The sequence below is a fragment of the Phocoena sinus genome, chromosome 20 (assembly GCF_008692025.1).
Source record: "Phocoena sinus isolate mPhoSin1 chromosome 20, mPhoSin1.pri, whole genome shotgun sequence".
NCBI classification, from domain to species: Eukaryota; Metazoa; Chordata; class Mammalia; order Artiodactyla; family Phocoenidae; genus Phocoena; species Phocoena sinus.
Window position 1 is genome coordinate 14,962,192 of NC_045782.1, and position 22,497 is coordinate 14,984,688.

The window sequence follows — 22,497 nt, forward strand, 5'->3', positions numbered from 1 at the left end:
GCATGTGGGATCCTCCCAGACCGGGGCACGAACCCGTGTCCCCTGCATCGGCAGGCGGACTCTCAACCACTGCGCCACCAGGGAAGCCCTGAATTTTAACTATCTTAAGCAAAATATTTCTTAGAAGGATGTCAGAGCTTACCTAATGGATGGGAGACTAGAAGACCAAACTTAGAGAACAGGCAGGAGCAAAGGGCATTCAAGGAAAGCCCAGGAGCAGGAGTCGACTGTGCTATACCTTGCTACTCTCCCCACTGTGAATGTGACCATCCCCCATTCTCCCTACTCACTTGGGTCACTTGCCTGAGATTCAGGAGAGAGTTTCCAACTGGCGAAGCCTAAACCACATGCCAGCTTCCTGCAAGGCCCCTTGCAGTTCCAGAGTTGGAGGGTCACCATGACCAGGCACATTCCCAAAAGGAGACTAGGGTGAAATTAGAAAGGAGAGCTCTATTGCTGGACAGCCAGAAACCACAAATGTCAACTCAGATGTGCCCCCATCTATAGAAATTAGAAGGTTGAATTGTATGGCCAGTGATAAAATTATTGATCCTAGATTGTGTTTCTATCTGGACATTTCTAAGGTGTACATGTTTGAGGCAAAAATGGGATAGATACAAGATCTTATCAGTAAATGAACATTCAAAATGAATATTCTGGGGTTTTTCCCCCCTCCAATTTATCATCTGTAGGGAAAGGACCGGGAAGATTAGTCCTGGTGGAATTTGTCCCTCAGCCTTGAACAGACAGACCTTTTTTTTTCTTCTTCTTAGATTGTAGAAAAGTAGGAAAGGGGGGAAAATAACTGCATCTGAAGGTAGTTGTGCTGGGCATTGTGCAACAGAGTTTAAGAGGAAGATTAGCTGGAACTAAAATGGTCTGGTGGTTGTAGTTAATGAATAAGAACTGCCTTAAGCTCTTATCCACTTTGCCAATAACCGGTTTACTAATGTACCCCAGCCTCTGCTTGTCTGCTGATAGAGAAAATATCCCGCTGCCTGCATTCATAGGCATGTATCTGGGAGTTTATGTCCTGGGTGCAGAGAGGGTCCCAGGTATCCATTGCCATTCCAACACTGTCACTTGAACATATGGCCTGTATGTTGGAGATGGGGTTGGGGATTGTTTAATTACAGAGAATAGTGCATACAGTATTTGGGTTTGGATTTTCTCCCGTTGTAATCTAAATTTCTTTAGGATTACAGAATCGAAATTTTCTCACTACCTGAAGTGTGCTTTTGACTTTTGTAGCCATGTTTCATCCATCAAGGCACAGTGATTTTGTCCTTCCTGTTTTTTGGATTTAGCCAGACTTTTTCAGTAGGCACTAGTATTGATAGCTCTGTAGTCCTTTGGCCTCTGGTCTGATATTTGAAACTTTTTATTATGAACTTAGCTTTCTGTGGGATGTGGTCACACTGAGTGGGGACACGAATTCCTTTCCACCTAATGGGATTGACAGAGCTGCCCTAGTACCTTGAATCTGAAATTAAGCAAGTAAATAAGCAGAGAAAGCTTATCAGGAAAGGGAGAGTGTTGTTAGGAGAGTGGAATGTATTTGCAAGTTTCCCATAAGTGAATATTCTTCAAGATAAAAATATAACAGTTCAGATTATGTGTATTCGAATTTTACATAAATGCTAACTAGCTTACCTCGTGCAATAACATTTTATGCCATCAGTATTACACAATAATTTACCTATGAATTTTGGCTTCAGGCAGAAATGCCAAACAAACTCAAGAGTTTGGCATTAGAAACATTATAAACATGAAAATCTACTTTCTTCATTTTAATGTTAAAGTAAAAGCATTACACCCACTTTATGAAACTTGATTTCCCATAGTGAATGATTCATTTCATCTCGTGTGTTACATGTAAAACAGAAGAATGTCTGTCAAACTAACATGTAGCAGTTTGGCCAGGTGTGTCATTGCTTTGTTTTGCTTCCTTGGCCTTCCTGCTGGTCATGGATGACCACCCTGGCCACATTCCTCAAAGGTTATTCCAACCTCAGAACAGTTAAGTATTTTCTTCACTTAGTTGACCTTTTCCTCTCCACTTTGCCTGAGAAGAAACTGCCAGTTAACGAGTTTCGTGCTTTGCAAAGTGCTTTTGATTGGGAGGGATTGGCACAGAGTGCTTTCCCAAATTATTTAAAACAGAGTGCTCTTTCCTCTGTTTTTGAGACTAAAATGCTACTGTCATTCCCAGTTCTTTTCTCTACTGTCCAGCCCATCTGGATTCATCTCTCAGCCAGATGTTCTTCATTCCCCTCAGTAAAGTCTTTCTGTTCATGGCCTTGATAGGGGGAACAAAAAAGGAGTAAGAGTTGAGATCTGAATGGATTTCAGTCCTTTTCTTTCACTTCTGTCTCCACTTTTAAATTCTGTGCTGTTGAAAAGTTCTGTAGGGAAGGCATTGTGTTTCATCTTCCATAAACTATATCATAAAACTAGAACAGCATAATAGAGAGTGATTCAGAGCATGAGCTTTCAAGTCAGAACTTGGTTTGAATCTTTACTCAGAGGATGGCTAGCTAGCTGTATGATCTTGGGCAGATAATTTACCACCTGTGAGCCCCTCAGTCTCTTATGTGTAAACTGGGGGTAAAAAATAGTACCTACTTCATAGGATTGTTGTGAAGGTTAAATGAAACAATGTAAAGTGCTTAGCTCAGTGCCTGGCACACAGTGGGCATCTCAAGTTAGCTGTTATTAGCTCAGTTCATGTATCAAACTAGGGATGACTTTCCATTTGTTGAGCAAGTGATCTTACGGCAAGAGAAGGGTAGATGTTCTTCAGACGTATTCTGATAAAAACTGGAGAATGTCACTGTCACTGTGTTAGAAAGATGATCCTTGTCATTTTCTCATCAAGCAGCTAATGACTCTCCAACTTTAGATTTGGAGAATGTTCTTTATCTTGTGTTTTCCTTAATATGGGGGTTCTTAAGTCCTTTGGGGTTTGTGTTTAACTTGGACATCTGTAATCACATACAGATGGCTCCATAGAATTTACTGGAGCATTCCTCTTCCTGGGCCAGGCTCTAGATAACTGGTCAGTTCAGAAAACATGTAAAAGTTTTCACCTGCCTTTCTAGATTTTAAATTAGAGACCAACTCTGTGTTGATTGAATCTTTAGCCAGATGCTTCAGAAACACGAATAAATGTCTCTCACTATTCTAGCAAGATATGCTAAGCCTTTACCTTACACTGAAGTACATGTGATTAAATATACGTATTATTTTCTTCATATGCAAATAAAGCATTTAATTTTCAAGTTGAAATTGATCCTCCTAAACTCTGGTGATTTCGAATTTTATTTTTTCACTTCCATGTCGCCATCCCATCTTTGATAGCGTTTATAGAACTTTGACTTTTTTTCAGTGATGAAAAGGGTTTTTTGTAATTAGCTACACTTTCATTCCTGGTCCCCTTGTGATCAACAGTTTATGCCACTTTTTTGATAACTGGGGAGTCATAATCTGGGGCCACAGAATAAAGAGGATTGATCGTACCATCCAGAGTGTATCTGCCATGACTCTCTGGGGGCCTAGATCGCACCTACTAGGGCAGTCTCCTGGCCCAGCTGGACCTGCTGTGCATTTTGTTGTATCAGAAAAGTTTATTGAGATTTGTATAAATGACTCAAATAGAACGGCATCTTTTGCCTTATACCAATTGTGACTTTGACTCCTGGTTTTTCTTTTATAATCAGAAATTTTCCAGGTAGCTTTGAGTTAACCAAGAGCCCTTGTCCTCCACCCCAATCCTCCCCTTGTGAAAGCACTACATACATTTTAAAGAAGACACTTAAGAAATATGCTTTAAAGCATAAGCCACAAATGTATCTAAGAACAATATTCCAGAACTCTAAAAACCAGGAAGTTGGTGTGTTTGTCAAAGAGAAACTACTTTTGTCTCGCAAAAAGAATGACTGAAATAAGCTCTCAACAAATACACTTCTTTAGTAGATGTAGAGACCACTTTGTGTACTGGAAACCAAAGTGCCCATAGCTGTAACTTGCCTGCTGATAGGTAGACTATTTAGCCTTTATTTTTAAAATATTTTCGTTTTGTAAAACAGACAGTTGCTGTGTTGGCAGCAGTGTGAATGTCATTTCCTGTCTGTGGTGTACCCCACTCATCCTGTCGCTCAGACATTTTGTTTTAGGTTGTTCCTGTAATGTGAGTGAAACAGAGTGACCCACAGCAGGGTGACATGTGCATACCACAAATGTAACAAGAGACAAGACTTGTGCAACAGACCACAAGAGTGCAATGCTTTATTTAAAGATGAAAACAAAACAAAACAAAGGCAGCCAGCACGCAGAATTGTAAAGTGGCCGCTATGGAGTCTTGTGTTTGTTTTTAGAAGACATGTTCCAGTCTATTTGGCAAGTTACCTTAAAGGTATATCAGCTTCATGCCACATGATTAAACGATAAAATTGAATCAAGGACTGACAACTGTTATAGAGATGATTTAATTTCATTTAATCGATTAATTTATCATCACACATTTGTATTTTACAGCCCAGTAATCTGCCACATATATTGAATTCTGTAATCATTATTTTTTACCTGTGAGATTACAGAATTTCTGTTTTCTTGTCCTAAATTACAATTCCTGTTTCAGGGATGGGTCAGCTAAAAGAGTATGGGGGGAAAAACTCCTGGGATGAATTCATTTATCCATCAAATATCTGTCAAGCACTTAATATGTGCTTGGCACTATTTCCAGTGTTGAAGATACAACAGTGCTGAGCAAAATAAAGTCTTATTCTTCATGGAGCTTATATTCTAGCATAGGGAGATGACCGCAATCAAGCATACAAGTGAATAAATATAATTTTAGCTTATGATAAATATCCTGAAGGAAACAAAACAGGACAGCAGGATAGAGTATGATTGGGATGGGGGGAGAGGTGATGATATTGGAGCTGTGACTTAAACAGTGACAGGCCAGGAGAAAAGTGTCCCAAGTAGAAAACAAAGAGCACAAAGGCCCTGAGAAGGGGCCTGAAATATAGAAGAAACAGAAAGAAGGCTAGTGCAACCAGATCATAGTAAACAAAAGGGGAGATGGTATAAGACCAGAGAAATAACTTCTTATCAGCTGTTACAGGGCCCTGAGGTCCCAGCTGAGGACTTCAGGTTTAATTTATACATAAAAAGGGAGGCTGTTGGTGGGTTTTAAGCAGGAAAGTGACATTATATGATATTTATCTGTATATTTTAAAGCACTCTGGCTGCTGTTTGGTAAGTGGATAGTAGTGATACAGAAATAGTTGCTGACAGACCAGTTTAGAGGATTTTTGCTGATATAACGTCTGGGGTTAGTTTCACTTCAGGGATAGGGCGAAAGGGGTAAAGATATAGAAAAAGCAGAATTGCCCATGAATTGAAGCTGAAATGTATGAGAATGTGGGGAGCTCATGTATTATTACCTCTACTTTGTATAAGTCTGAAATTTTCTGTAATAAAAGAAAACTTTTTAACGGTAGTCTAAGTGAAAAACAGTGGTACCCTGGACCATTGTCAGAGTAGTAATGGAGCTACATGGGCAGATTCAAGATGTATTTGAAAGTAAATCTCATAGGTCTTGTTGATGGATTAGATATATATTGTTGGAAATAGAGAAACCAAGGACGACTGTTATATGTTTGTACCAAACAACTTGGGTGGATGAGGCTAGGGATCAGGTTTGCAGGGGACTCAAGAGAATAGTTTTGGCAATGTAAATTTGAAATGCCAATTCGTTTTCCAAGTGGAAATGTTGAGTAGGCAGCACAGTGTAATTTACAATACATTAGCTAACACTGAACGGTGTACTCGCAAACAATCTTGGAATCCTTCATTATGTGTTTCTAAACTTTGCCATTAATGACTTAGAAGTTCTATCCTTTTCAGATTCTGTAGATAACATTGAAAGGCTTAGTCTGTCGATATGAAATAATTTAGATACAATTTCTGTTTTCTGTGGATATCCACTAGTAATTGTATTTTGAATAGCCTCTCTGCTGAGCAGTAGTTCCCCACCTCTGTTGAGCTATCATTCACATGAAGGGTGTTAACATGGAGGGCAAACTCCATGGGTTGACCAGACTTCCTGTGCACTACTCCTTTTCAATCATATGGAAATGCAAGTTTGTGAAAGTAAAATTTTGAGTAACACTTTAGTGTGATGTGTGTATATTTTAAATATAAGTCTTTTATGCAAACTTTGGATCTATTATTAGTAGCTAAGCATTGTAACGTATTTCATGTCTGATTAGAACGCTGTTGAAACACCATTATTGACAACCATAGATCTATTAGTTATTGATAACCATAGATCTGTTAGCTCTGTTAGCTGTTAAAGTAATATTTATTAAGGGCACCACTCTAAGAAGCTTCTTATTCTTATTGATTCCTCACAACAACCTCAATTTATTTATTAATCCCTGTTTTATAGATAAAGAAACTTAGGCCCCCTAAAATTCACTCAAGTAGGAAGTAGTAGAGCTAGGATTCAAACCCAGGCATCTGGTTCCAGAGCCTTTACCCTATATTTCCAAAGCCTTCACTCTTAACTGCTACCGTGTAATGTGTATAGAATATTGTAAGTTTTGTTTCAGAAAAATTATAGTAGACAAGACTGTGTGAGTAACCAGAGTCTCTCTTTTTTTTTTTAATTGAAGTATAGTCGATTTACAATGTTGTGTTAGTTTCTGTTGTACAGGAAAGTGATTCAGTTATACGTGTGTGTGTGTGTGTGTGTGTATATACACACACACATACGTATTCATATTATTTTCCATCATGGTTTATTACAGGATGTTGAATATAGTTCCCTGTGCTATACAGTAGGAAGGACCTTGTTGTTTATCAGAGGCTCTTTTGATTTTATTTTTACTTCATCCCATGAGGTTGGAACTTTAGAATAGGGAAGAGAAAATAATCCCAAAGTCGGTCTTCATCTTACTCTTTGATTTTCTTCCTTAAATTACTTGTTTATTTATTTATTTTTACTTTTTCCTTATAGCATCAGCGAGAGCTTTCTAACGGTCAAAGGTGCTGCCCTTTTTCTGCCACGGGGAAATGGCTCATCCACACCAAGAATCAGCCACAGACGCAATAAGCATGCAGGTAAAGCTCCACATATGCCATTCCTTTTCTTGGTTTCTTTACCTTTTGTTTTGTTCTAAAAGACTGAGTACCTCATCGCTATTTCTTCAACAGTTCTGTAATGGTGAAAAAAGCATTGTACTATGCTGTAATCACTTTTCTTTCGCTCTCATAGACCATATTTCTGGCACTTAGCAGAATACCTTATACACGAAGTAGATGTTCAACAATAAATTTTTGGTGGAAAAATAATCAGGCACAAAAATACACTAATGAAGTCTTATGTGACATCTCGATTAAGGTTTTGGTAATCAGCTAAAAGATGTTCAGATGTTTCTTCAGACTCTATGCAAAATCGATTAACCAAAGATGACTTTTTTTTTCTGTCTGCTCTCTAGTGATGTTATGAGGAGATTAATACGGCATATTACTAATATAAGTAAATTCAGTAGCACTATTGTGTTAACAAGAATTATGATATCACATATTAAAATACCAGTTCTTAAATACCAGAGTCTACTTCTTGATTGTGTTCACGCTAAAAAGACTGGAAATTTAATTCAGAGGACTTTTATAGAAACAAGGAATCATCAAATAAATGTTCACTTAGGGATAAGTGTGATACTCTGATTTTGAAATAACCCACTAATATTCTGCACCCAGTACCAATATGAGGCTTGTTTCCCCGCACATCCAAGCAATTCTCAGACACCAGCTGGGTGTCCTGCAATTCACCTCAATTCTGACACTATCTACCTGGAGATAGTGTCAGATTCCACAGGTTAAGGGCTCAGTTGTATAAGGCTGCCCCCCTTACCCCCAACTTCAGGTGCCAGTCACAAGTCCGGGTTGTCTGTAGATTGGAAGTTCCAATGACCCCCACCTTGGGTTTGTTTAATTTGCTAGAGCAGCTCACAGAACTCAGAGAAACATTTCACTTATTGGATTACTGGCTTATTATAAAAGGATATAACTCAGGAACAGCCAGATGGAAGAGATGTGTAGGGCAAGGTATGTGGGAAGGGGCACGGAGCTTCTGTGCCCTCTCTGAGTGTATGCCCTCCCCAAATCTCCATGTGTTCACCAATCTGGAAGCACTCTGAAACCTGGCCTTTTAGGTTTTTGTGGAGGGTTCATTACACTGGTATGATTAATTCAATTGTTGGCTATTGGTGATCCATTGAACTTCTAGCCCCTCTCCCCTGCCCAGATAAGGAAGTTCCAACCCTCTAATCACAAGGTTGGTTCCCCTGGCAACCAGCCCCCATCCCTAGGTGCTTTCATAGAGTCAAGTCATTAATAGAACAAAAGACACCTTCTTTGCTCCACATCACTTAAGAAATTCCAATGACCACTGTAAAGCAATTATACTCCAATAAAGATGTTAAAAAAAAAAAAAGAAAGAAAGAAATTCCAATGATGTTAACAGCTCTGTGCCAGGAACTGGACAAAGACCAAATATATATATTTTTTATTATAAATCACTGTATCACACCCACTAACAGTAGTGTACGCATTTAATATTTCCATATGTTAGACTTCTCTAAAGTCAGGTGCATGTGGTGATGAGGTTAAGAAAGAATTGAAGAAAGTTGGTCTAGAGAAAGAGGTCTCCAGGTATAGGATATCCACAGTTTAAAGGAAGATAATCAGCCTTATGCCTCTCTTCTAACAGCAAGCCTAACTTGTGTCATTTTGGGGGAAAAAAAAAAGTCAGTTGTCCTGAGGACACCAATTAGAGAAATCCCAATCAGTGCTATACAAAGAGTGTTTGCTTATTGTCCAAAATGTGCCATTTTGATGACGTGTGATGTCCAGGAGTGGAAGCAATTGGAATTACTAAGAAGAGAACAAAGAAGACTGTAAACCTTGAGTGTGTAGGTCAGAGGTGAAAGCCAGAGGTACTGTGTCCCATGGAGCCAGTAGTGAGTTTAACTCCAGTGCAGGTAATCTTAGCTATTTTAGTGGCTGCCCTACTTCTTGTTTGGACCTTCATCTAGTTCCAAATGTAGCAGCTCAGAATTATAATCCATCTCATTGGACAGTATTATCCTCCTACCAAAACTCTCCAGCCATGGAAAAATTTTAAAAGGGGCAGATGAAAAAACTCTTTGGAAAATTAGCTTTGTACTACATTTTCTAAAAACCTTCCTCTTCAACACCAACCACCAGAGTCAAGGGGGGATCTCCTCCCCAACACCACAAAAACTTGAATGCACAGAGGAAGTAGACCCAGGTGAGCTTTGGGTTTCTGTTTGGTGTGGATATTTATCACAGTAAAAAGAAGACAAAATATTGGTTTAAATCCAGTGTGTCTGACTAAGATGTTAGGCAAATTGCTCTGTGGCATGTAATAGTAAGTGGGGTCAGTGGCTTTTCAGCTGCCACCCAGGTTTCTACTTGACCTTGTTCACTTAGCTTTCTCCATACCAAAAAGAAAAGCAGATTTAACACAAGATGAATGGACTTTACTTGTGATCCAGACCAGAACAGATGAGGCAGTGTGAGTATAAATGCAGCTCACAGAGCCAGACCTTCACATAAGCTGGAGCTCCCTTGGCTGAGTCGGCAGTAACTGAAAGATGATGGCAGAATTGCAAGCAGATCAAGGGCTTACTCTGTCTAATTGTACTTTCTTATGCATATTTCTTGAACGAGTTAGAATTTTATCTGGGCTTCATTAAAAATATCCAAGTACTTTTTTTTTTTTTTTTTTCAAGTACTTTTTTGTAATCAAAAAGTGATATTATAAGTGAATGTCTGCTAACATTTTAAAGAGAAACAACCAAAAGTCTTTAAAATCAAACTGAAGTCTAAAACTTGGCTACCAGCAGTGAAGCATATGAAAACAAAATGTAGGGAAAGGATCTTAATGGTACGGGTATATTGCCTCTATTAGTCTCTGTGAAGGACAGTTTCCCAAGAGGAAATACCTCATGGCAGTACTTTTCACCACTAGCGAATCTGAACTTCCACATACCCAGCTCGCGTAGGAAGCCCTACTGTAGGGGTAGGGCTCCCTGACTTTTGTCGGACCTTCTAAGAAGGTCCAGCTAGATATTTGGGCCACTAGTGCTTGGAGTGGAGTCTTAGGGCTGCTGTTTGCCCAGAAATGTTTCTCCTCTAGAAGTTCTCCATCCTGAAAATTCTTTCTTTAGGTTATTTGTCCTGAGAGAACAAAAGGAAGCTTAATTTTTTAAAAGCCTGAGCTGCTTACCTCAATTGTAACTGTAGTCATTCTTCATTGTTTATACCTAACACTTTGTCTCCCCACGCTGATTCTTTTATTTTTAACAGCTTTATTGAGACATAAATACCATATTATTCACCCAATTTACCCATTTAAAGTGTACAGTCAGGGATTTTTTTTTTTAGTATATTCACAGAGTTGTGTAGCCATCACCACAATCTAATTTTAGAACATTTTCATCACCCCAAAAAGCAACCCAGTACCCATTAGCAGTCACTCCCTATATCCCCCACCCTCCCTCCTAGCCCTAAACAATCACTAATCTACTTTCTGTCTCTATAGATTTGCCTATTCTGGGTGTTCCATGTCAGTGGAACCATATAAACAATCTTTTGAGACAGGCAGCTTTCACTTGAGACATGGCCCCTTTCAAGGCTCACCCATGTTATAGTATGTAACAGTACTTTATTCCTTTTTATGATTGAATAATATTCCAGTGTATGGATATACCGCATTTTATTTATCCATTCATCAATTGATAGACGTTTGAGTTTTTTCCATTTGGGGGCTAATATGAATAATGCTGCTATGAACATTTGTGTACAGGTTTTTTGTGTGGACATATGTTTTCATTTCTCTTGGATTTGTACTGTGAACCCACACTGGTTCTTGCACATGAGACTTAGATTCTGTCTCTGGGTTTAAAGTATAGTAGAATGGCCAAACATAATGACTCTTCTTTTTAATTTTGAAAGTTGAAAGATTCTGCAATAATGGAATTGGTCAGAAGCCAGCAGTAAAATGAGGGGGAGAAAAAGACAAGAAAACTGTTCTTTAAGAGGAAGAAAGGGGAGAATTCCCTGGTGGTCCAGTGGCTAGGACTCTACACTTTCACTGCCAGGGGCCCTGGGTTCAGTCCCTGGTCGAAGAACTAAGATCCCACAAGCCACAAGGGACAAACATTACTTGTTTGCCAACGTACTTTTTTTTTCTTCCTATCTCTCTCTACTTCTTGCACATATCAGCATTTCATCTCATCATTAACAGCTGTGAAGTTACGTGGATGAAAATTATGTATGTAGATTCCAAGACCAATGTGAGAACAGGTTACGGTGGCATCCATGATTATGCAGCCACATTAGTCACTTGAGACTCTTGAAAAAGGGTTGGTCAGGAATGAAGTTTTTTTGTTCTCTGATTGTTATCGTTTATGACAGCACATTATCTAATTATCTCCTACTAGCCAAAGCTTCCGATTTTATAGTACAGAACAGGGAAATTGAGGAAACCTATAATAGTTTAATACAAAGAAATTTCAACTTAGTTTTATAGGATGTATAAAAGCAAGTGAGGATTGAAATAATGATTGGCTATTATTTATTTATTTTAGTTTTGGCTGCGTTGGGTCCTTGTTGCTGCACATGGGCTTTCTCTAGTTGGCAGCGAGCAGGTGCTACTCTTCGTTGCGGTTCAAGGGCTTCTCATTGCAGTGGTTTCTCTTGTTGCAGAGCACGGGCTCTATGTGTGCAGGCTTCAGTAGTTGTGGCACATGGGCTTAGTTGCTCTGTGGCATGTGGGATCTTCCCAGACCAGGGCTCGACCCTGTGTCCCCTGCATTGGCAAGCAGATTCTTTTTTTTTTTTTTTTTTTTTTAATTTATTTATTTTCGGCTGTGTTGGGTCTTCATTTCTGTGCGAGGGCTTTCTCTAGTTGTGGCAAGTGGGGGCCACTCTTCATCGCGGTGCGCGGGCCTCTCACTATCGGGGCCTCTTTTGTTGCAGAGCACAGGCTCCAGACACGCAGGCTCAGTAGTTGTGGCTCACGGGCCCAGTTGCTCCACAGCATGTGGGATCTTCCCAGACCAGGGCTCGAACCCGTGTCCCCTGCATTAGCAGGCAGATTCTCAACCACTGCGCCACCAGGGAAGCCCGGCAGGCAGATTATTAACCACTGCACCACCAGGGAAGTCCCTGATTGGCCATTTTAAAGCACCTAATAATATGTTCACTAGAATATATATCCCTTGAGATCTGCTGTATTTAATATCTTTTTAATATCAGCTACTAGTGCGGAAATCATTTTTAACTGTTGACATTATTCTAGGGGGAATCTAAAATTCTTCTTAGATTAAGTGCAACTGAATATCACAATTACAGAGATAGGAATGGCAAAATGGTTAGCTTTTTAAAAGTTAGAGATAATTCTAACACTGTATACCATACATCCCCATTTCAAGATTCCCTTGATTCCACCTTCAGTGGGCCTGAAAGCACAGCCAGTGCTTTCTCTGCCCAACACATTTCACCATCGCTCTCATCAACATCAATCATGGTACAAAACTGACTGGTTTCAAGTGCAGCTTCCAGAGGACAAACACGAAGCAAATTTTAATGTAGTGTAGACTTAAAAGTGAATGTATAGAGATCCATTCATATGAAGACACTCACTCAATTTCTGTGTCTAATTAGAGTCCCTCAGTGAACCAGAACTTTCTTTTACACAAGTTATTAGGGTAGAAGGAATCCTCTCTGTTAACATTACAATGGAGAATAATTATCCTTTGTTTTGTAAATTTCACCAGGTGACCTCCAACAGCATCTCCAAGCAATGTTCATATTACTCCGCCCAGAAGACAACATCAGGCTGGTAAGTTAGAGGTATTATTATAACTTTCTTCCTCAAAAGACTGTCTAAGATAGCAAACATTAAACAGTCATTTTTATGTCCCAGCATAAAAACTGTGTGGAATAGAAAAGAAGAATGACATGTCCCCATCATCAAAGAGCTTAGAATGTAACTGGGGATATGAGTTAATCTGAAATGATGTGAAATAATTTGGTTCAAGACTTGATGAGCGCCAGTTTGTAAGTTATTGACCATAACACCAATTAAAATTCAGAAAAAAGAAACTGGGCCACTTAACCTAGTTGAGGAAGGTTTTATATAGACAGTAGAGCTTAAGCTGGGTCTTGAAAGATGATGAGATTGGCAGAAGGAAAGAAGACAGTCATTCTAGATGAGGGCATGACTGAAGCAAAAGCACACATAAGAGGGACAGGGAGAGAGTTAAGTGGCCAAAGGTTTATGCTGGTCTCAGAGTCAGGAGACCTGGGCTTAGTGACAACCATATGATGTTGGACAAATCACTTGGTCTGTCTGTGCCTGCTTCCTTATCTCTTTTCTACCTCTCACAGTTGAGAGAATCAAACGGACACTAAAGTATATCAGAGTATAAAATGCTGCCTACGTATGGGGACTGTTGTTAATACAGGGAAGTTAAAATACCAAAAGACAAGGCAGGCAAATAGGGACTTAATGCTCCAAACTAGAGGTCTCAATCTGGCAGTCCACAGGCCAGAGATATGTTTTGTTTGGACCACACAGTGGTTTTTGTTGCTGTTGTTGTCGTTGTTTTAAATCTGAGCCAGAATTTTAAAGCTGGATGATTTCACATAGAAATCCAGACTTGGGGCTTTTCTTGAAAAATCAAGAATTCTGACCACACTGGGACCTTATTCTTACATGGCAAAACTTGGCTAGACTTGGTAGGGGGAGGACATCAGTATGGCCTGGGTTCTTAATTTACTGTAATTTGTACATATTCTGTTGTCTCCTGCACACTAAAGTCAGGTGTCACCATTTGTCATCGTTCCTTCACTGTTGCCTTGTAATAAAACATCTAATAAAAGTAGGGAAGTAAAAATGGGATGAGTATGATTCTTTGTGGAAAGTGAAAAGTATTTCTACCCATTTAATCTTCACGTGGACTACTCCACTCATTTACATTCCCTACCTGACCCCCTAATATTTAATACCTTTAGTACCTCTACCTTTTCAGTAATCTGTAGTGAAGCATTACAGGTTTTTGAGCCAAGAAGTTACATGGGACAGCTACAGTATTTTTTTTTTTTAAACATCTGTATTGGAGTATAATTGCTTTACAATGCTGTGTTAGTTTCTGCTGTATAATGAAGTGAATCAGCTATATATATACATATATCCCCATATCTCCTCCCTCTTGTGTCTCCCTCCCACCCTCCCTATCCCACCCCTCTAGGTGGTCACAAAGCCCTGAGCTGATCTCCCTGTGCTATGTTGCCACTTTCCACTAGCTATCTGTTTTACATTTGGTAGTGTATATATGTCCATTGCCACTCTCTCACTTCGTCCCAGCTTACCCTTCCCCTCCCCGTGTCCTCAAGTCCATTCTCTAGGTCTGCGTCTTTATTCCTGTCCTGCCCCTAGGTTCTTCAGAACGTTTTTTTTTTTTTTTTTTTAGATTCCATATATATGTGTTAGCATATGGTATTTGTTTTTCTCTTTCTGACGTACTTCACTCTGTATGACAGACTCTAGGTCCATCCACCTCACTACAAATAACTGTTTCGTTTCTTTTTATGGCTCATATTCCATTGTACATATGTGCCACATTTTCTTTAGCCATTCATCTGTCAGTGGACACTTAGGTTGCTTTCGTGTCCTGGCTATTGTAAATAGAGCTGCAATGAACATTGTGGTACATGACTCTCTTTGAATTATGATTTTCTCAGGGTATGTGCCCAGTAGTGGGATTGCTGGCTCATATGGTAGTTCTATTTTTAGTTTTTTAAGGAACCTCCATACTGTTCTCCATGGTGGCTGTATCAGTTTACATTCCCACCAACAGTGCCAGAGGGTTCCCTTTTCTCCACACCCTCTCTAGCATTTATTGTTTGTATTTTTTTTGATGATGGCCATTCTGACTGGTGTGAGGTGATACCTCATTGTAGTTTTGATTTGCATTTCTCTAATGATCAGTGATGTTGAGCATCCTTTCATGTGTTTGTTGGCAATCTGTATATGTTCTTTGGAGAAATGTCTATTTAGGTCTTCTGCCCATTTTTGGATTGGGTGGTTTGTTTTTCTGATATTGAGCTACGTGAGCTGCTTGTATATTTTGGATTAATCCTTTGCCAGTGGCTTCGTTTGCAAATATTTTCTCCCATTCTGAGGGTTGTCTTTTTGTCTTGTTGATGGTTTCCTTTGCTGTGCAAAAGCTTTTAAGTTTCATTAGGTCCCATTTGTTTAATTTTGTTTTTCTTTCCATTTCTCTAGGAGGCAGGTCAAAAAGGATCTTGCTGTGGTTTATGTCACAGCGTGTTCTGCCTGTGTTTTCCTCTAAGAGCTTTATAGTGTCTGGCCTTACGTTTAGGTCTCTAATCCATTTTGAGTTTATTTTTGTGTACAGTGTTAGGGAGTGTTCTAATTTCATTCTTTTACATGTAGCTGTCCAGTTTTCCCAGCACCACTTATTGAAGAGGCTGTCTTTTCTCCATTGTATACTCTTGCCTCCTTTATCAAAGATAAGGTGACCATATGTGCATGGGTTATCTCTGGGCTTTCTACCCTATTCCACTGATCTATATTTCTGTGTTTGTGCCAGTACTGTACTGTCATGATTACTGTAGCTTTGTAGTATAGTCTGAAGTCAGGGAGCCTGATTCCTCCAGCTCCATTTTTCTTTCTCAAGATTGCTTTGGCTATTCAGGGTCTTTTGTGTTTCCATACAAATTGTAAAATTTTTTGTTCTAGTTCTTTGAAAAATGCCAGTGGTAGTTTGATAGGGATTGCATTGAATCTGTAGATTGCTTTGAGTAGTATAGTCATTTTCACAATATTGATTCTTCCAATCCAAAAACATGGTATATCTCTCCATCTGTTAGTATCATCTTTAATTTCTTTCATCAATGTCTTATAGTTTTCTGCATACAGGTCTTTTGTCTCTTTAGGTAGGTTTATTCCTAGGTATTTTATTCTTTTTGTTGCAGTGGTAAATGGGAGTGTTTCCTTAATTTCTCTTTCAGATTTTTTATCTTTAGTGAATAGGAATGCAAGAGATTTCTGTGCATTAATTTTGTATCCTGCTACTTTGCCAAATTCACTGATTAGCTCTAGTAGTTTTCTGGTAGCATCTTTAGGATTCTGTATGTGTAGTATCATGTCATCTGCAAACAGTGACAGTTTTACTTCTTCTTCTCCAGTTTGGATTCCTTTTATGTCTTTTTCTTCTCTGATTGCTGTGGCTAAAAATTCCAAAAGTATGTTGCACAATAGTGGTGCGAGTGGGCAACCTTGTCTTGTTCCTGATCTTAGTGGAAATGGTTTCAGTTTTTCACCACTGAGAACAATGTTAGCTGTGGGTTTGTCATATGTGGCCTTTATTATGTTGAGGTAAGCTCCCTCTATGCCTACTTTCTGGAGAGTTTTTATCATAAATGGGTGTTGAATTTTGTCAACAGCTTTTTCTGCATCTATTGAGATGATCATATGGTTTTTCTCCTTCAATTTGTTAATATGGTGTATCACATTGATCGATTTGCCTACATTGAAGAATCCTTGCATTCCTGGGATAAACCCCACTTGATCATGGTATATGATCCTTTTAATATGCAGTTGGATTCTGTTTGTTGTATTTTGTTGAGGATTTTTGTATCTATGTTCATCAGTGATGTTGGCTTGTAGTTTTCTTTTTTTGTGACATCTTTGTCTAGTTTTGGTATTAGGGTGATGGTTGCCTTGTAGAATGAGTTTAGGAGTGTTCCTCCCTCTGCTATATTTTGGAAGAGTTTGAGAAGGATAGGTGTTAACTCTTCTCTAAATGTTTGGTAGAATTCGCCTGTGAAGCCATCTGGTCCTGGGCTTTTGTTTGTTAGAAGATTTTTATCACAGTCTCAAGTTCAGTGCTTATGGTTGATCTGTTTATATTTTCTATTTCTTCCTGGTTCAGTCTCGGAAGGTTGTGCTTTTCTAAGAATTTGTCCATTTCTTCCAGGTTGTCCATTTTATTGGCATAGAGTTGCTTGTAGTAATCTCTCACGATCCTTTGTATTTCTGCAGTGTCATTTGTTACTTCTCCTTTTTCATTTCTAATTCTACTGATTTGAGTCTTCTCCCTTTTTTTCTTGATGAATCTGGCTAATGGTTTATCCATTTTGTTTATCTTCTCAAAGAACCAGGTTTTAATTTTATTGATCTTGGCTATCGTTTCCTTCATTTCCTTTTCATTTATTTCTGATCTGATCTTTGTGATTTCTTTCCTTCTGCTAACTTTGGGGGTTTTTTGTTCTTCTATCTCTAATTGCTTTAGGCGTAAGGTTAGGTTGTTTATTTGAGATGTTTCATGTTTCTTGAGGTAGGATTGTATTGCTATAAACTTCCCTCTTAGAACTGCTTTTGCTGCATCCCATAGGTTTTGGGTCATTGTGTTTTCATTGTCATTTGTTTCTAGGTATTTTTTGATTTCCTCTTTTATTTCTTCAGTGATCTCTTGGTTACTTAGTAGTGTATTGTTTAGCCTCCATGTGTTCGTATTTTTTACAGATTTTTTCCCGTAATTGATATCTAGTCTCATAGTGTTGTGGTTGGAAAAGATACTTGATGCGACTTCAATTTTCTTAAATTTACCAGGGCTTGATTTTTACTCAAGATATGATCTATCCTGGAGAATGTTCCATGAGCACTTGACAGCTACAGTATCTAAGAAATATTCCTCAAAAGCTAATACAGAGTAGAGGGGAGGAGGCAGCCAACTTAAATCAGGAAGCCTGCTGGGTAGTTATTGCAATAATCCAGGTGCGTGGTGACGAGCCCTTCTGGGCTAAGGTGATAACTTGGAAATTGAACTTAATGTATCTGTGGAAATCCAAATAGCTGATCTCTGCTTTGTGTCTGGGAAGAGAGATAATGAGTAGAATACATGAATGATTGGAAAGTTGATGATCAGCCCTCTGAACTCTATGGTAATTACACTGATCATTCTGTGTTTAGATTCTGTCATTTTTTCTCCTGAATGCTGCCTCTATAGCCTTCTTGACATGGCCACTAATTTTTGTTGAGAAACTCACTTTGAAATTTAAAGGAATTGAAATAAGAAGTCCCTCCAAAATTATTTTATATCCTTATCCTAATGTAGCATTATACTTACATAAATCTTGTCTATATTTCTTGATATACTTCTATCTTAAACACTTCTTTTTAAGTGAAAAAAGTGGGGTCCAATTCTTACAGCATTAGCATTTTAAAGCAGTGATGCTCAGACTTTAGAGTACATCAGAATCACCTCCAGAGCTTTGTTAAACTGACATTTGCTGGACTCCACCTGAAGAGTTTGATTTGGGGAGCGGGAGGCAATGATAATTTACATTTTTAACAAGTTTTCAAGTCATGCTGATGGTGCTGGTCCAGGAGTCACACTTTGAGAACAACCCCTCTAAAACCCATAATAATGGTCACTTGCATATATTAGAAATAGAGATAGAAATTTGTGGCTAGTTTCCAAAAATTATTTGCTTTGGTAGAGCTAAAGCTGAGGTCTATTACTCACTTTATCTCTTTCTCATTAATAAAATTCCAGAATTTGGGTTGCACCTCTGAATGTTAAAATAATTTCAACCACAAGAGACTTGGGAAAGCATAAGGGAGCAGTTACTAAGGCAGAATTGGCAATTAAATTTTTTCCTTCCTGCTGAAGTATGCAGCTTCAGCTGCTTTACATTTATAAAATACAAATTCAAAAAATGTAACTGACGCCTTTAAATTAATTCAGAGCTCAAGTGACAAGCCATTTTACAGCAGTTGTTTTGAATTGTTACAAACACATAGTCATTATGTTTCAGATTATTGAGTGAGTCATCTTCAAGAAAATGAGTGAATACATTGTGTGACTTTGGACAAATTAGCACTTTTCTAACTGAAAGGAGCATTTGTAGACTCAAAGCAAAGCCTTTTGTTTTGAGTTAAATTTGAAATGCTGAAACTCTCATTCTGGGGATTGTGCATCAGGTTAAAAGTTTGATAGTTAACTGAAATTCCTGCTTTTATTTTTTTTAATAACCCAACAACAAATAAAGGCACTAAATCCCACATTTTGCTTTAGCATTGAAAATAGGACTAAACTAATTTTTCCTCCAGGGAAGCTCTGCATTATAAATACAATCTTAAGCGTTAGCTTTAGTACTTGGGAAAACCATAGCTGATAATATGAAGGCAGTGGTTTTACAGTGCTCTTGCACATTATCAGAGACCCATTTAATTAAAAAAAAAATAGACTGGGAAATTAAGAGCTTTGCTAACATTTAAAGTAACTTAAGCTAGTGTTTTTAACTAGCAGTGAGGTGCTGACAAGGCACTAGGAGTTGTTTTTGAGTAATTTGCAGGAGAATTTAAGAAAATGAGTCTTTTGGTTTTGTTTTGTTTTTTTTCCAAAAAGAAAAAGGGGTTAATTTTTTTATTTTTAATCAGACAGTACAGAGAGTCATAAAGGCAAAGTAAAAATCAGTTTGTATCCTATACTCCAAGAAAACCATTCTTACTGTTTGGATGAGTATCCTTCTAATCTTAAGGTGTACGTGTAAGAGTATGTGCCTGATTCTCTGCGATCTGCTCTTACTGAACTGGGTCAGTGATGAAAATAGCCAAATCTGAGCATCAGAAAACCTTGCAGTCTACCTAATGCATGATCTCTGTAGTACTGAGAAGCAAAAGTATAAAGTAATTTAAAACATAAGTAAGGGCTTATGTACTTATAAGGTGACAGTGGATCACTGAAGACTTGTCAGTGGTTGAATGAGGTTGGGGGCAGGGGCAGTGTGTGTATGAAAGGCTAATCAGTTCTGAGCCATGATGAGAAGATTTTACTACTGAGGTTTATAACTATTAAGGTTTCTGTACTTGATCTGAGCTCAGAAATGAAAGAAGAAAAAAAGTATGTGTCATGTCAGAGAGTGCCTTTTTTATCTTTTTTTTTTTTTTAAACAGGTGAAAATCTAAATGTTGTTTTATAACCTGCTTTTGTCAAACTTTCCTGTGGGTATCTTTCCATGTCAGTAAATAAATCTGTTTTTAATGCCTGCACAGATATAAGTCATTGGGTTTGCAGGGGTTTTTTGTTTTTTGTTTTTGGCTGCACCCCACGGCATGAGGGATCTTAGTTCCCCGACCTGCACCCTCTGCATTGGAAGGGCAGAGTCTTAACCACTGGACCTCCAGGGAGGTCCTCCCATAGGGTCTTTTTTTAAAGAATTTCATACAGATTTTTTAAAATAATAAAATCCAGAGACTCCCTCAAGCTCTGTTTCTTTTGAAGACAGTGTTCTTTAGTTCATTAGTGTCACATCTGAAGTCTATTTTAATTTTAGGTATTAACTTTGTTCTTTTGGCTAGAATTTAATATTTGCATACTTTTGAAACCTTTCTTTCTTGATGGATTGCGTGAGCTGCCTTCTGACGTTGGGACTTTATAATGTGGCTTCCCTCAGGATAAACATTGCATGTAGGGGCATGATGTAAGATTCTTGTTGGAAATAGATTAAAGACAAAGGTGCAATGTAAACTTAAGGAGTATTTCCTGATGCTGGATAATGCTGAGCAGAGAAGTTTGTGAACTGCTTATAATCAGATTAAGCGTTTAAACAAGGGAAGTTTTTAACATTCTTTGATAAGATGAGCTTTGAAAATGAGATGACTTGTCAGACCTAGGATTGCTGGATCCAGTTCTCCTGAAACTTGTACTATTCCAAATTTAGCAATAAATGGACTTTCTTGGAATAATTTTCTCAGTTGCTATTGCTGCCACGTTTTAAAATCCAAAACGTTGGGACTTCCCTGGTGGCGCAGTGGTTAAGAATCTACCTGACAATTCAGGCAACACGGGTTTGGGCCCTGGTCTGGGAAGATCCCACATGCCGTGGAGCAACTAAGCCCGTGTGCCACAACTACTGAGCCTGCACTCTAGAGCCCGCAAGCCACAACTACTGAGCCCGTTCTCCACAACAAGAGAAGCCACCACAATGAGGAGCCTGTGCACCACAATGAAGAGTAGCCCCCACCCTCCACAACTAGGGAAAGCAAGGAAGACCCAACCATAGATAGATAGATAGATAGATAGATAGATAGATAGATAGATAGATAGATAAGAAAAATATTTTTTTAAATCCAAAATGTTGAGGAGATATGGAGATATATGTTTATGTATAGCTGATTCACTTTGTTATAAAGCAGAAACTAACACACCATTGTAAAGCAATTATACTCCAATAAAGACGTTAAATAAACAAAATGTTATTTGGGCGATTAGAGTAAACTTCAGTAGTATCCTTTTCAATGAGAACTTTAATCAAATGCATCTGAATTGTTGCCTTATTTGTCATCTATTCCATGTGATTTCTGGAAACTGAGGAAACATTGGAATTCCTGCCAATTCTAATATTAGGGTATTATGTGCAAACTGCCATTTTAAATTATATTTCTCTGATTGACTTAATGAATCAAATTAGATTATTAGATTTTGTTAATCTCCCCAACACAGGAGTGAAATAGACCTCAAACCAGGGTGGGTATTAGTATTTTCTCTATGCTGTGGCTCTTAAATTTTTATTTATTTCCTTAATCTAGAATCTTGAAGCTTAAAGGGAATTTCAAAGCCTCAGGTCTGTTCCCTGGCATTGCAAAAAAAAAATTTTATAAAAAAATTTGATTTTGGGCTTCCCTGGTGGCACAGTGATTAATAATCCGCCTCCCGATGCAGGGGACACAGGTTTGAGCCCTGGTCTGGGAAGATCCCACATGCTGTGGAGCAACTAAGCCCGTGTGCCACAACTACTGAGCCTGCGCTCTAGAGCCTGTGAGGCACAACTACTGAGCCCACATGCCACAACTACTGAAGCCCGCATGCCTAGAGTCCATGCTCCACAACAAGAAAAACCACTGCAATAAGAAGCCCATGCACAGCAACAAAGAGTAGCCCCCACTCACTGCAACTAGAGAAAGCCCGTACGCAGCAACGAAGACCCAACGCAGCCAAAGATAAATTAATTAATGAAAAAAAAATTTTTGATCTTGCCCTTCTAATTAGGATGTAGGTGTTAAGTTAATGTCATGGGTTCTCACCCACTGATTAAAGCTCCACTTCCATTTAGTAAAAGTTTAGTAATAACTGTAGGTGCTATCTAGAGGTCCATGATCAAATCCCAAGACCTCTAAGTGCTATTCTTCCATCTAAGAAGGTTAAAATGGAATGAATCCGTGATGTGCCAGTTTCTCAAGCCTAAATCAGTGTGAGATGACTGGGGCCTTTCCCATTAGGTTTAGGATCTTCTGTTCTGATTAGATTAAGCAAGGGAGGGCCAAACATTTGAAATGCTCTTTATATTTTAAATAGA

The 22,497-nt window shown here is 38.6% G+C and overlaps 1 protein-coding gene and 2 non-coding genes across 6 annotated transcripts in view; all 3 read left to right on the forward strand.

Annotated features, from left to right (window-relative positions):
* Nucleotides 1-22,497, forward strand: part of SSH2 (slingshot protein phosphatase 2) — a 243,296-nt gene that overhangs the window by 166,453 nt on the left and 54,346 nt on the right. For all 4 annotated transcript variants that reach the window (XM_032615198.1, XM_032615196.1, XM_032615195.1 and 1 more), the window contains 2 exons: nt 7,028-7,131; nt 12,882-12,946. In XM_032615198.1, coding sequence (XP_032471089.1) covers nt 7,028-7,131; nt 12,882-12,946 — 169 coding nt within the window. The remainder of the gene's footprint in view (nt 1-7,027; nt 7,132-12,881; nt 12,947-22,497) is intronic.
* On the forward strand, nt 19,735-19,814 carry LOC116746498. Its single transcript, XR_004347755.1, has one exon. It is a non-coding gene; the product is annotated as a small nucleolar RNA U2-19 (small nucleolar RNA).
* Nucleotides 19,953-20,022, forward strand: LOC116746497. Its single transcript, XR_004347754.1, has one exon. It is a non-coding gene; the product is annotated as a small nucleolar RNA U2-30 (small nucleolar RNA).